The sequence below is a fragment of the Frankliniella occidentalis genome, unplaced genomic scaffold (assembly GCF_000697945.3).
Source record: "Frankliniella occidentalis isolate FOCC.00 unplaced genomic scaffold, Focc_3.1 Scaffold72, whole genome shotgun sequence".
Lineage (NCBI taxonomy): Eukaryota > Metazoa > Arthropoda > Insecta > Thysanoptera > Thripidae > Frankliniella > Frankliniella occidentalis.
Genome location: NW_026267202.1, coordinates 501,282 through 515,521, shown reverse-complemented (window position 1 = coordinate 515,521; position 14,240 = coordinate 501,282). Strand labels below are relative to the sequence as shown.

The 14,240-nt window shown below is 37.5% G+C and overlaps 4 protein-coding genes across 8 annotated transcripts in view; 2 read left to right on the top strand and 2 right to left on the bottom strand.

Moving 5' to 3' along the window:
* Positions 1-218: 218 nt before the first annotated feature.
* Positions 219-3,023, top strand: LOC113210399 (vesicle-associated membrane protein-associated protein B/C). The gene is made up of 6 exons (XM_026428379.2): positions 219-538; positions 1,492-1,644; positions 1,737-1,840; positions 1,919-2,101; positions 2,197-2,277; positions 2,375-3,023. The coding sequence occupies exons 1-6, from the start codon at positions 481-483 to the stop codon at positions 2,546-2,548; spliced, it is 753 nt and encodes a 250-aa protein (XP_026284164.1). The 5' UTR covers positions 219-480; the 3' UTR covers positions 2,549-3,023.
* Positions 3,024-6,105: 3,082 nt separating this feature from the next.
* LOC113210398 (NEDD8-activating enzyme E1 regulatory subunit) lies at positions 6,106-9,123 on the bottom strand. 3 transcript variants are annotated; one of them, XM_026428378.2, is made up of 12 exons: positions 9,020-9,123; positions 8,683-8,763; positions 8,443-8,607; positions 8,178-8,360; positions 7,957-8,065; positions 7,630-7,867; positions 7,394-7,545; positions 7,172-7,305; positions 6,896-7,098; positions 6,680-6,810; positions 6,484-6,601; positions 6,106-6,372 (listed from the first exon to the last, which is right to left on the bottom strand). In XM_026428378.2, exons 2-12 carry the CDS (start codon positions 8,748-8,750, stop codon positions 6,260-6,262), a joined length of 1,614 nt encoding a protein of 537 aa, XP_026284163.1. In that variant the 5' UTR covers positions 8,751-8,763; positions 9,020-9,123; the 3' UTR covers positions 6,106-6,259. The 3 variants fall into 3 exon arrangements, with proteins under 3 accessions (XP_026284163.1, XP_026284162.1, XP_052124566.1); XM_026428377.2 differs by having other exon boundaries at positions 8,900-9,122; XM_052268606.1 differs by having other exon boundaries at positions 9,068-9,091.
* A 295-nt stretch (positions 9,124-9,418) lies between these two features.
* LOC113210416 (ubiquinol-cytochrome-c reductase complex assembly factor 2) lies at positions 9,419-10,322 on the bottom strand. The gene is made up of 3 exons (XM_026428402.2): positions 10,209-10,322; positions 10,039-10,116; positions 9,419-9,947 (listed from the first exon to the last, which is right to left on the bottom strand). Exons 2-3 carry the CDS (start codon positions 10,113-10,115, stop codon positions 9,659-9,661), a joined length of 366 nt encoding a protein of 121 aa, XP_026284187.1. The 5' UTR covers position 10,116; positions 10,209-10,322; the 3' UTR covers positions 9,419-9,658.
* Positions 10,306-14,240, top strand: part of LOC113210415 (glutamyl-tRNA(Gln) amidotransferase subunit B, mitochondrial) — a 15,669-nt gene continuing 11,734 nt past the window's right edge. The window contains exons 1-11 of one of the 3 annotated variants that reach the window (XR_008011262.1): positions 10,306-10,604; positions 10,698-10,842; positions 10,913-11,026; positions 11,118-11,284; positions 11,492-11,640; positions 11,714-11,949; positions 12,055-12,243; positions 12,434-12,558; positions 12,661-12,784; positions 12,895-13,134; positions 13,418-13,643. Coding sequence is in view for 2 of the 3 variants with exons in the window: in XM_052268607.1 (XP_052124567.1) it covers positions 10,507-10,604; positions 10,698-10,842; positions 10,913-11,026; positions 11,118-11,284; positions 11,492-11,640; positions 11,714-11,949; positions 12,055-12,243; positions 12,434-12,558; positions 12,661-12,784; positions 12,895-13,122 (1,575 nt within the window). In the remaining variant the exon portion in view is untranslated. Of the gene's footprint in view, positions 10,605-10,697; positions 10,843-10,912; positions 11,027-11,117; positions 11,285-11,491; positions 11,641-11,713; positions 11,950-12,054; positions 12,244-12,433; positions 12,559-12,660; positions 12,785-12,894; positions 13,135-13,417 lie in introns of all 3 variants that reach the window. The other 2 variants (XM_052268607.1, XM_026428401.2) reach the window with 2 other exon arrangements.

Here is a 14,240-nt window from a genome sequence, read left to right as displayed (position 1 = left end):
TGCCACCAAAATTAAAATTTTGCTCGAATTTACACGTTTTTGACACATTTAACACCAACAATTAACAGAAAAGATGGAAACAGTGGTACGGGGTTCTCGTAGTACGGCATTAGATCTGTAGATGGCGCGTGCCTCTGAAACTCATTTTTTAAACCTTCTTTCGCGTTTAACTTCTACAGTTAATCATTCCAATTTTATGTCGATATACTCAATACGTTAGAAAAGTTCAACCATTTGCCTGTGTCACGTACTGGCAGATAGGGATTCGTATCAAACCCTCAGTTTCGGGAATAACATTTCAAATCTGGTGCGATAATTTTGCAGCATATGACGTCACAGTGTGCGCCACACGCCATGTTTCCGCCGTGACGCATGCGTAATTTTGAGAAGTCTTGTTGGTTGAGGAGCTGTCCCGGTTTTGTCATTTTTGCTATCAAATAATCTTATTGATTCAAATTCGGTTGTAAACACAGTTAGATCATGTCGAAACAAGATCAGATTTTAACCATAGAGCCTCAACATGAGCTGAAGTTTGTAGGTAAGTGTTAAATAAATAATGATCAACCTCGTAGTTGAAAAATGGATCAACTTTTTGAGCTGGGCCTATAGCTCGCATTTCCCTTCACATATTTCTCCCTACATTACACTCCCATCTCCGTTTTAGTCCGTATTAGATCTACTATCCTAGTCTGTGCAAGTAAATGTTCAGTGTTACGCCCCCTCATTCCCGTATTCTTTAAATAGTTTTGCACCCCTCCTCTTTTCTAAGGACTGAGAAATGACAGTTTGTTTCGTTATGTAGTTATCTGTTATAGCTCTTTTTTGGAAAAGGACCATATGATGTATCATTTTTCACGCTACTAGTTTAAAATCTTACTATCTTTTTGGCCGTCGTAATATTAAATTTGGTCCGTTGCATTCGTACCCTTAGACCAGGTCATAATTCTATGCACTCCAACTTAAAATTTACATTTCAACTATCATCATTACAACTTCTAGAGTGACCGTTGTATCAAATCATTTCATGCATTTTAATCAGTCTCTTCTTTTTCCTCATCTGAAGTTATGATAATTGGATGGGATCATGAAGTTAACCTATTTAGGGTTAAGTCAATATTATTATTTAATAGTGGTGACATAACTATATAAACATTCATAAATTTTGAAAGCATTATATGTGCTGCATAGTCTTTAGCTGGTTAACATCCTCATTGAGCCTTAGCAATAACAAAAAATTACCCCTTCCCTCAAAGTAAAAGAAGGAAGGAAAGGTAACAGAAAAATGTATGCTTTGCAAGTGTTTTTTTATGTCCATATTTACCTTGATATTTTTGCAGTATAAATTCTTAGGAAGTACTGCTTGAATCAAGTTCAAAGGCCCTTTTCCCTCTTGTTTCTTTATCATTTTAAGTATTCCTCTAATCTATTTATTTCAAAGAATGCTTACCTGGATTTGGTATGGTAATTAATTTTTATGACTTTATGTTGCAGGGACCTTCACATATCCGATCACTTCTTATATTAAACTATATAATCCATCAGATAAAAAAGTGGGATTTAAGATTAAAACTACAGCACCAAAGAAATACTGTGTTCGACCAAACTCTGGGGTATTGGCTTCAAAAGAATTTACTGATATTGCTGGTATGTTAATGTGTATTTTTATTACAACAATGTTTGGAGGTTTAATTCAAAGAAGACTGAGGGGCCTGCAACTGACCCAATTTCTGTTTCAGTGAGTCTTCAGGCACATGATTTCGATCAATCAGAGAAAAACAAACATAAATTCATGGTGCAAACAATGTTTGTACCTGATGGAGAAATAAACCTCGACTCGCTGGTATGTTCATGCATGGTACATTTTTGCCTTGAGGAGGTCCATTTACTTTTCTGTATGGGATGTTAATCTATTTTTCAGTGGAAGGATGTTAAAGAGGAGGCTGTAATGGGCACCAAGTTGAAATGTGTGTTCGAAAGGAAGGACAGTAATACTACCGGAGCAGGAACAGGATCGTCAACTGCTATTGAAGCATCTAATGCTGTTGTCAGTAGCTCAGCTCCCTCAAGCCATGAAGACAAGACTAAAAGAATTGGTGACTCGGTAAGATTCTTAACCCTTTGTCATTTAATTTTTTTTAATCAATGAAAACATTTCCATTGAACCATGTGTTTCTGTGTTACGTGATGGTTGTGCAGCCAAGTGTCCACCATCAAGAAGGAGAACTTCAAAAGCCAGCTAAAGATGCTTCCTTGCGGCAAGAAAACATGCTGCTGAAGGTTTGTTGTATTTATTAAATTTAATATCATCTTTCCCTCTTTGTGTTGTGTTTTCTTCTCTATTTAAATTTCGAATCTGACTATCTTCTCACTTCAGGAGGAGATCTTGAGACTGCAGCAGCTTGTGAAATCTGAGGGACATGGTCAGTCTGCCCCAATGCGTTCGGCAACCTCAGCTGTTCAACAAGCACAACCCGTTCAACCTCTGTTGGTCATCATCGCTATTGTTGTTGGAATGGTCGGAATTGTCCTTGGAAAGTTTATTCTCTGATTGCATGTACTTAATGCAGCTTCAAATTTGAAGATATATGAAATTTATATTTGGCAACAGCATCTGAATTACTTGATATCCCTTCCCTCCAACTTACTCTCTTGTTGCCTTAGTCACGTCTCCATTCCACTTAAAATTTAATATATTAGTGGATTAATTCTTATTCCCAGGCAAGAGTTCCTCATTATACCTTTCTTATCAGCCATACTATCGAAGGGTTGTACTTTTAGACTCCTCTTACAGTCTTGCACTCATTTCATGTATGACATTTTTGGTTTTGTTCTCACTTGTTGGATATTTTAGCTTTTGGCTGATAATTCATGACGAACTATTGGGTAGTTAAAGGTAGATGCATTTGGTAGTTTGCTGAGTTTGCTTGAGCTCTCACACATTCAAAACATAAACTTAGCTGACATTTGAGGAGTAAATTGTTATAAATATGCAACCAATGAAATTAAAGATTTTTTTTTTTTTAGATATTCTCATTATTTTCTGATTTTTTAAAATCCATATTCACCACTTTCAAAATTTCACAAAGCAAGTTCTTGTGAATGTGGCAGCAACTTTTCATCCTCATTCAGGGCCAAGTTATCCTAAATGGAGAGAGGTCCACTGAAAAATGGTTGAATTTGCAATATTATAGGCTGTGACACTTCAAGTTTGCGCTAGTTATTATTTATTTATTTTCTTTTCTGTTGCAAAGTATAGTGCAGACCTCTGTATTGTTGTCCTTAAACATGCTTCCCTTAGACACCTTTTACCCTTGTATTTGCAACAATTTTTTCTTCTTGGCTGTTGTGTGTTTTTTTATGTTTACTTTGTTTTATGTTTTAAAAATTGTCTGAGAATCTTTCAAAATTCTATTGAAGGTGAATGACTTTGCTGACATTTCTATGATGTTGTGAACTGAAGGTTTTTAATGCTGAAATTGCACAGATTGTTAATAGCTTTTGCCTGTATGGAAATGCCTTACCACAATATCCTTACAAAACAAATATCTCTTGTGAAGGATTCCGCACTTTTCTTTTTAGTCATGTAACTTTTTGTTTTGCGTTAAATATCACTAACTACAGTGATGTAAATTGGAAGTGGGAAGCTTGAGCCTAGATTAAGTGTACCCTGTACTGTGTAACCTCTGGTCATCATCAAAGCTAGCCTCATACTCTTGTTGCTTGTACATCTGCAAAATGGCTTCATAACAGCTCTTTTCCTAGAATCTAACAAATAATGTCAAAACAAGAAAGTTTTTTGTAAATATTTCAGTGTCTGAATGGTTTCAGTTCCAGATCTTGCAATCATATGTAAAGAATGTTTTTATGTTTTGAATCAAATCAAGTTGTTCTCTAATTATGATTTTGACATTGAACAATGTGATTCATATTTGCTGTATACGAAGCTGTAGTCCTGGAAAACTTTTATATGCTTGGCTTCAAATGTCATGTATGTAAATAAGTGTTCTTCAACACCTCACTGACAGTTTAATTTTCCAAGACATTTGGATATTTTAACTAAAAATCATGGAGATGGGACTATTGTTTGGTGATTAATGCAATCAGCAATCTATAATGTATTGTAGGAAGCCATAAGAATTTTCAATTTTTGAAGGTCATACTGACCTCTTTGGGACTATTACATTCACTTGTTAGACATACAGATTTAGAATTTGTTTATTTTATAACCTAATTTGATAAAGTTTTGACCATCTAGATTTCATTTATCTTCTTGTATTTTGTTTTCTGTCACCATTTATGGAAACTGTGAGACTGGAGAAGAAATCCACTTGTTAATAAATACATTGGAACATCCTGATATAAAGAGTCCAGATTAGATGTAAAAATGTAAATTTAGTCGTAAATGGCACTTTTGTAAATAAATTTGTGTGTTTGGATCAATAATAAATGTGCAGTTCTGAGCAAAATTCTAAAAACTCTTTGATTTGATCTTAAACGATTAATACTTCAGTCAGAGAATTGTAATTGCTAATGACTTAGAAAACAAGAAAGAGGAAACCATCTTCTTTCTTATCAGAAATGTTAGTTGTGATTGAAGTTGCTATACTGTCAAAATAGGTGAGGCGAAGTAAGATCTGCCTATCTATCACAATAAGTAGAAATATTTCTTACAGAATTCAAGTTGAGGTGGCTTTTTCAAGTTAAGAGAACAAATTAAATTACAGAGAAAAAAACATCCCAGAACTGATAACTCAGGAGATAGCCGTTTCACCCCTCATACATAGCTGTCTTACAATGTGCCATTCATCGCTCATTATTGTGTTCCTTTGCCGAAGTGTGCGAAATGAAGATTTAGGGCTCTGCTCTGTAACTCCTTTATTTGGGAGTCAAATCTTGTACAGGATGTTTTTGTACTTTCTGCTAGTAATCAGACATCATCTAAAGAAGACTTGATTCTGTGGTCTGTGACTGTGGGTCAAATTGAATTAATCAATTGATGGGCTTTTTTACTTTCGGTGCATTAAACCATTGCTTACTTGCAAGCCCGAAGAGAATTACACGGAAAAATGTGATCCTGTAAAGGCCAAGTTTCACATTAAAGAAAGGTCTTCGAGGATACAAACTTTGACCCAATTTAAACTGGTGTACGTACAACCCTTGTGTACCCAAGAGACAAAACATCTCAGAAACTTCAATGTAGTAATTTAGGATGTAACTTATTCTTAGCCTTTTCCTTTGATAGGTATAAAAGATCTTCAAGGCATGTGAAGTTACAACATACTAGTTATTACGCGACTTAATGTGCTACTGACTCTGTTCAGCATATGCGAAGGTGTTGGAAGTGTTGCAGCCTGCTGGAATCTCCCTTCCAGTTAGGACCTATTTTCAAGGAGTCACAAAGCAATTCATTTGTAGGCTAGTTTGATTGTATCTGCAACGATGGTGAGTTAACTTCACAACACTCCAAACTTGGAATGTGTTTCATTCACTAATTTCTTAGCGGTGTCTAATAGCTGCATTTTAAATTTTTTGACTATGATCTGCTCGATTTGCAGACTCTTATACTTATAGGTAGGTGTCAGCATGTCTTGGTTACGGTGTGTACTATTTTTAGTGAATGCTACAAACATGGGACAAATTTGTCTAAGAATTGTTATGTAATAATTACTATGAATTATTAAATGTTAGAAGTGCAATACTTTGTTTATGTTTTGCCTTAAGCAGTAAAACTATGCGAGAGAATTGAAGTACACTGTTGTTCATTGTAGTTTAAATTTGCAATTTTTATGTACACATTCTCTTCATTCTTTCATCTGTGGCTGACTTTTGGGCAGTTACCCAAGATATTCGGATGGAAAGTTTTACTTTCACATATATTCTGAGGTACAAGAGAATTTGACTGTAGAGGTAGAAATCTTGTGCATTTCATGTTAAATACCTGCCTGTAAAAATTATACATGGGGGCGGCGATTTTTGTTGACTTATACAGGAAACAAAAACTGTTTATTTCTCAATTTGCTTTTTATATGGAAATTCTCTGAACCCAAATTGGGTTTATTCATGACTGGTGTTAAAAAGCTGATTAAAAAAAAAAGAAGATACAAATATAATGAATGGACTAGTGTGTATTTTTAAGCACACCTTAAAGTTTCCCATACAGATACCAGTTTCAATAATTATCAACTAAGTTTTAGAAGGTTTTACTGGGCACACCAGAAAATGGACACATGTTCAATTCACAGACTGACAGATTAATACACTAAAAATTGTATGTTACAGTGTTAGAGGTCATAGCATCATAGATGAAAGTATTATTGATAGGTTTGTATTGATGAGTGATAAATTTGATAACCTCTTGCGCAACACACCCACCTGCAATTGACGAAAAGGTTTCTTTTTAAAACTTGTGCAATTGCAAACATCCAACAGCAACAGCACCTATAGCAACTAACTAAACTATTACAGTTCACACATGACACTTACCCATGAAAGAAGAAACGGAGTGCAGCTCTGATCCACCATAGCGACAGATTTCGTGAACATAATCATCCTTGGCCAGCATCCCACAACCCCATTCATTTAAAAGCTTTGATATACAGCTCTGGAAAATGAAAGTTCACTATGTACTAGCAGAAAAAAAAAATGAGGACAGCATAGTTTGCATACAGATAAGATATACCTTCAATTTAACAATATCAGGCTCCACTTCAAACTCCCCTGGATACAAATTGTATTCAGAATAAAAACGATCTACTCCTCGAAGCATTACATAGTAAACCATCATACTATCTGGATTTTCAAGTTCTTGAGCTATAAAGAAAATTTTGAATAAATATATATAGATAGATAATTAATTAGATTATTAAATTAAAACACATTCACAACCTATATGTACCTATTAACATATTGTTAGTTGACTTTGGATGATACTCATCAGCTATCTTAGATCCTCTCATTACATGAAGACAGGCAGCAAATTTGCAAAACTGCTTGACATCTGACTCAGAAATAGTGTCTGCAGTTTGATTCAACTGATGTAATAATTGCTGAACTCGCCGGTAAACCACATCTGTATCACGAGCTGCATGTTCATAATACCTGAGCACAAGAGACAAGTCTAGATAGTTTTAAATATTTCTCTGCTGTCACTGGGTGACTTATTGCAACTTACACTTGTTGGAGTGCAACATAGTAGTCAGTTTTTGCAGTCATGTCAGGAACAGATCCACGTAAAGGCAAATGCCCCTTCCCCTCATTTTCTACAAAATCTCTGATAGCTTTAGCCATGATCCAAAATGGTTTGCTCTAGATCAAAACATTTACTCAATAATTATTATGAAATATTTTAAAGATAGCTAAATGTAGATAGGAGCACTGATGAAAGAAACATCACCTTTGATGTAAGATTTACACAGGCATCATCATCAAGTATTTCTCTAATACTTGAAGGAATTGTAGTGGGTTGAATGCAAGAATTAACTGCTTTGATAGCCTCCTCAAAATTTTCTTCAGCCTCAACATTTCCATGTTCATCAACTAACAAATCTGAAAATTGATAAGTATTGATAATTACTAATTACAAAAACCTACAAAGGTGTGAATAATTTTAAAAATTGAGGAATATTTTACTCTGTCTAATAATGTCTTTGAATTCTTCTTTCTCCATTCTATTTTTGGGAAGAGACAAGCCTTTCTCAGCCTTCCATTTGTCCAGAACTTTCAACAATATGACAACATATGGTATGTGTGCATGCTCCTTCAATTCTAGAGAGCTAAGCTGAATGGAATCAACATGTTCACGCAAGCCTTGAAATGGTTGGTCCAAACGAAGATCTGGATTTTGATTGTCAGGGTGTGATTCAACTACCTGAAACAAATGAAATAATTCTGAATGCCAAAAATTTTATCTGGAAATACCACAGGAAAATTGAAGAAACCATTAAGGTAACATCTTACAGTATGTTCAGCAACTTGAATGCGCATGTAACCAAGAAAACCATAGCTTCGACAGACAATAAGTGGAATTCCGCACTCCCATAACTTTTCAGAAAGTGTTATCAATGTCCTACATTTTTGAAGAAGCAACTGTTATTAGTAGCTAGCGTAAGTGAAATATATGATTCAGAGACTATAGAACTAATGTGCAAAATATTCAATGATGAAAGACAACAATATACCTTTCTGACAGAGCAGTTCCAATAACAACATGAAAATTGTTGAAAAAATCTGGATTATTTAACAAAACTTGATCAACATCTTCATCTACAGAATCTCCATGAACGTCTGGGTTCAATTCAAGCAGCAAACGTAAGGCTACAGCAGATCTTGATTTACCAATGCTTTCAGCTTCTAAAAAAAAGCTGCAGAAAAAAAAAAACAAGCCCTTTGTGGTAAAACTGAAATAATACAGTATACATAACACTGATAAGATATAGCACTCACTTTGATCCAACATCCTCTTCAATAATTTTTTTCCCATCTACAATTGTGAAACCACCAATTCCTGGCAGGACCAGGGATTTTAAGATTTCTGTTCCCAGTGCTGTTGCATTGATGAGACATACTTGAGAAGCTTCGAGCGCAGTTTGTCCATGATCACCCCATAATCTAGAACAGACACATACAAACTTAGAAGTTTTAAATATGTTTGTAAACAGAAGAGAAAATGTGTGGAAAACATACCTGAGCTGTCTGTCATATTTCTTGGTTTTCTCGGATTGCTCTGGTGATTTGGGTGCAGGTGAGGACATGGTGAAGTATTAACTATAAGCAGGACATTCAATTATTAAAAGGGCATTTTTTGAAATAAACACTAGACATATAACCATATATACGTCAGTATACAGCTAGTAAGCGGTTCACAAACAAAATTAATTTTGTGGTAGCCGGCTCTATGCACCTTTCATATGATTGGTTCAAATAACGGGCGACACACGGTTCAAAAGAATACAAAGAGCTAACGTTGAATAAATAATCACGAGCAATGAAACTAAAAAATCTAAACTTAAGTCAAAATTACATGACGTGATGAATGACAGATTAGCAACAATAGCAACAATAAAATTACGATATTCGAGCACGCTTAGCGTTGCTTCGCGTACAACCTCAGCTGTTCTTCTGCCAATAACGAAGTACACACACAGCGCCCTCCCTCTTCGAGGCGGCATTAGTGCCCACTACGCGGAGGGAAATTCGATTTGTGGCGGTAAAGCCTTGAAGAAGCCTTGGGACTAGCCGACTAGCTTGAGAAAAGGCGGCCCTTTCTCAAGATAAAGAAATGCCGAAAGCCTAGAAAAGATTGATACGATACCCATATTCTTCGTTCTACCACACATTCTGCATCTGAATGTCAAAAGATTTTATAAGAATATTTTAGGATTGAAGGTTAAGAAGAGAATTATAATATTGAGGCAACAAATAATGAGGATGGCGTTTGTTTATTCATAATTTCAACAAAAAGAACATGAGGCACCATATTTTTTTATTATAACATGACAGTAAAACTGAAAAGAATTAAAGCACTTATTTCTGATTATTTTTGGTGGCAGTGTCTATCAACTACCAATGTGCTTCCCCAGAGCAAAACTTAGGCATTTTTTCTTCTAGGAAAATAAATATTTGTGTGAGTTGCTGTCACGGTAGTAGTTAGATATCAAAGTCAGCTGTTCTCTTTCTTTCCAAAATCAAGAACATTACGAAACGAGGAATAAATTTTTGATGAATTCAAAGACTTTTGGTACTCTTCTGATAATCCAAATCGACATTGTTCAGCTGTCAAGCCTAAGGCACCTGTCTGGCGGTTAGATGGATACGTATTGGACCAGTGTCCTCTTGAAAGTCTTTCGAGAGATTTCAAATGTCTATCGCAGGTTTGAGGATTCCCAGCCAAGTCCCCCCGAACTGAGAATGCCACCTTGCCTTCTTCACGGATGTGTTTTGGAAGACTCCTGAGGAAAAAAGGCAATTATACGCAAGATAAACGTCAATGTGTTATAGTTGTAAGGTAGGTATATTGTTGATAGCTCTGTTCATAACTACCTTAAAGGTGCTGGGTACTCAGGATACACCGGCCAGTTTTTCAGTATTCTAAGGAACCTCTCGTACTGTTTCGCCATACTGCAAATTTTGCAAACATATTCCAAAAAAGTGACAATTTACTAACATTAAATGAAAATAAATGCAAAGACGAACTAAATATCAGAACTTACGTCAGAAACCTGAACCCCGCGCCCGGGCTAGCAGAAGACAAAATGCCTGTATTTAAGGTATTTCCACGTTATTAGCAGTAGGAATACTCGTGGTGGTGTGTGGAGTGAGTTGAGTTTTAGCTTTCAAGTGCATTCAGTTTAAGGAGGCAACGCTAACTGATAAATTGTCACCTGATGTAACTTAAACTATTAATTATAATTAAAGAGATTCATCACTGTATATTATACTCGTTCAACTTTGTTGTCTTGTTGGGAGGAAATGTATATGTGAAAGTACTAACCTAATCCAACATCAGTGATGGATTTTGTCAAAAGAATTTCAGTTATATCTGAAATAAAGAAATGTTTGGGCTTCAAAAGAAGTCGAAGAAGAGTTTATAGCACTCTAAAAAACACGTAGGGTTTATCTGTTTTTAATGACAAGTCATGAGGTGTTTACTGAACCAATCCTTAAATTTAATGTGTGTATGTCCCACTTCACCTTTTCAGGGAATGGAAGCCTGTAGTTGGACTAGAAATCCACGCTCAGATACAGTCTGCCTCCAAGCTGTTTTCAGGAGCAGGAACAGATTTTTGCTCCTCGACCAACAAATCGGTTGCTCTCTTTGATGCTGCGTTTCCTGGCACCCTTCCCGTAAGTGAGATCACGGTTATGCCATTATTGAAGTTTGTATTTTTATTCCATTTTATCTGTATGCATACAGGTGCTTAACCAACAATGTGTCAAGGCAGGTGTCTTAACAGCATTGGCATTATCTTGTGATCTGAATGAAGTGTCCTCCTTTGATAGGAAACACTATTTTTATTCTGATCTTCCAGTGAGTAGACATCTTTCTTTCACTACAGTAACATTTTTACTTGAGTTTGTTTGTTATTCACACATATATGTGCATCTCACCTCTGTTTCAGGCAGGTTACCAGATAACTCAACAAAGATCGCCTCTTGCAAGGAATGGAATTTTAAAATTTGTTGTATATAAGGGGGGCGAGAATGCTAGGCTTTATGAAACATCCTCGCAGATTCACCAAATCCAGCTTGAACAAGACAGTGGACGCTCTTTGCATGACAAAGACAGGTAATTAAATATCTTAAACTTTAATGTTTATTTTAGTTTTAAAAACTTAAACATCTTAGCCATAATGATTTATAAGTAACAATAGCTTCTCTTTTTTGAGATAATTGTGCTGTAGAAACCAACCGTTTTTGGTGAAAAACTCATCTCATCAGTTCAGTCATGAACTAGGTTGTTGGCTAGGTATAAAATATTTTTATTGTTTCTCAGGAGTCTTGTAGACCTTAACCGAGCAGGTTTACCTCTCATGGAGCTTGTGTTTAAACCTGATATATCTGATGGTGAGGAAGCAGCTTCTCTTGTTAAAGAGCTTTGTCTTATTTTGACGAGGCTGGGAACATGCTCATGCAAAATGGAAGGTAATGTACTAATTTAGCCACCTACCAATCTTGGATTGTGTTACATATTTCATTTTGTTTGACATTCTTCCAGAGGGTGCTCTGAGAGTGGATGCTAATGTATCGGTTCACAAAGAAGGCACACCTCTTGGTGCTAGAACAGAAGTGAAAAATATTGGATCCATTCGAGCTGTCGCCAATGCTATTGATTTTGAGATTGCACGTCAGATAAAACTTCTACATAATGGGCAAGAAGTTATTAATGAAACACGGTCATGGGATTCTGAGACACTTAAAACAGTTCCAATGAGAGATAAGGAGGAAAAACAAGTAAGTACATGATGAATGATGCTGTAAATGATACACATTGTTTTAATTTAAAGATTCATTGAAATACCTTTGTAATGTTTGGTATTAATACTATATTTCTGACAGGATTATAGGTTTATGCCAGAGCCAAATTTACCTCCTTTACATTTGAGGATGAGGGAAAGTCAACCGTCTCATCCCCACATGGTAGATGTTTTAGCACTTAAGAACAAAATCCCTGAATCTCCATTTGAGATGCGCCAAAGATATCAAAAGGAATACAATATTTCATTGCTACAAGCTGTTCGTCTTGTGGTAACTTATTTCTATTTTTGCTATTATTGGAAAGTTAATAAGCTTGTGCATGAGGATTGTGCTTGCATAAAAGAGGGGACCATGATTGTCTCTTTTTACACTCACAAACCTTGTGTGCTTATATCTAGCATGTCTTTATCCTCCTAATAATACAAGTGACTCATTACAATTTTTTTTCCCAAACCTACAGAATGAGGATGCACTGCTTCCATTGTTTGCGGAAGCAATGAGTGATAAGAAAGACCGTAATGCGACTATATTGACCAACCTACTGCTTAATGACATTTTGACTGTACTGAATGAAAACTCAGAAATGTATGTATGCATATCTTTTAACTGATTTTTTTTACCTGAATACATAATTTTCAGATTGAAATTTAATACTTTATTCTAATATCTAACACTCTAAATTTGCAGAGTTTTTATGGTAAGAGATGTAGGCTGTATCACAGATATGTTGGATAGTGGAATTATCAGCAAAAGTATCGCTAGAAGTATTATTGCAGAGTTGGCTCAAGGCTCAAACATGTCTGCAAATGAGGTGAAAAAAAATATTTTTATCTTATAAAATGCCATGCTAATTCTGTTTTTAAATTTCACCTCAATTCTTTTTTTTTTAAATCTACTAAAAAGTTTTGTTTTGTTTTTTAGATAGTAGCAAAGAAAGGCTGGAGCCTCATCAGTGATCAAGAGGTTCTTGAAGACCTCTGCCGCTGTGCCATACAAGAAAATGAAAAAATTCTTAAGAAACATGTCTCCGGGAAAAAGAATGGTATCGAAGCATTTGCAAAAATTGTCTGGAAGAAAACTGATGGAAGAGCTAACATGAAATTAGTCAAGGAATGGTTCCAGAAAAATTTGCCATATGCTGGGAAATAAATTTAGCACTTGGTAAATATTCTTCATTTCCTCAACTCAACACTGAGTCCCCTTGAATTTTTGTTGTATTTTAGACCTGTTGTTGAGGCCTGCTCCGTAGTTACATAACTTTTTTAAAAATAATTTTGCAATTAAAGGAGAAAGGGAAGGGATGGGGGTGGGGTTTAGGTGTAATACACCTTTGGTGGGGTAGGGAAGGACGGTGGTCTGGAGACTTGAATGCACTGGTGCGCGCAAGCCCCGGTGTCGGTACGTGTCGGTACCCATGACTGTTTGTAACGCTGACGTCTTGCAGTGCAGAAGGCGCGGCGGTGCTCCGGCGCGGCCGAGTGTCCCTCCCTCCTCCCTCGACGTCTACTTCAGGGCGACCGCAGAAACCGAACCGCGCGTCGGAGCCCGCGATAGCTAAAGCGGCTGCGGCAAAGCAGCAGCGAGACCGACGAACACAAGAAGAGGCGGAGACAGAGAGAGAGAGAGAGAGGCTGAAGAACGGCAGAGAAAGGACAGAGAGGGACAAAAAGGTAAGAAAACCGTCCCCCCCCCCTCCATTCCGCCTCAAGTAAGCGAGCTGGCAGGCGAGCGCGGCTGCGAGTTGCTGGTGGTGGTGGCGGCTGCGGCTGCGGCGGCGAGCAAGGTAGAGGGAAGGGAAGGGGATTTAGTCCAGCAGCCGACGTGCTCCGGTGCGGGTCGCTGCCGCCACACGCTGCGCCACATCGCGGAGACTCGCGCGTCCTGTCGTCGTCGTCCCGTCCTGTTCGCGCCCTTCCCCGAGTGTAACCCGTGTGCGTGCGCGTTGCGCGTCGCGCCGCCAGGTCCTTCCCCCGCGCTCGCGGACCCGCGCGCCTGTTGTTGCTATCCCGACCAGCATGAAGGATACCCTGCCGCGCTCGCGGCGAGCGCTCCCTCACCGCGGCTGAGAGCGCAGCGGCGCCACCAACCACCTGCTGCTGCTGCTTTGCTCCACCCCGCAGTGCGCGGGACGGGACGTCGCCGTCGAACACCCCCGGCGTGTGACGCACGCCTTGAGAGAGACAGACTCTCCGCGGAGCCCACGCCGCGCCCAGCCGACAGTGCTTGTGATAGTGTGAATGTGAAAAGTGCAAAAAAAAAAAAAGAAA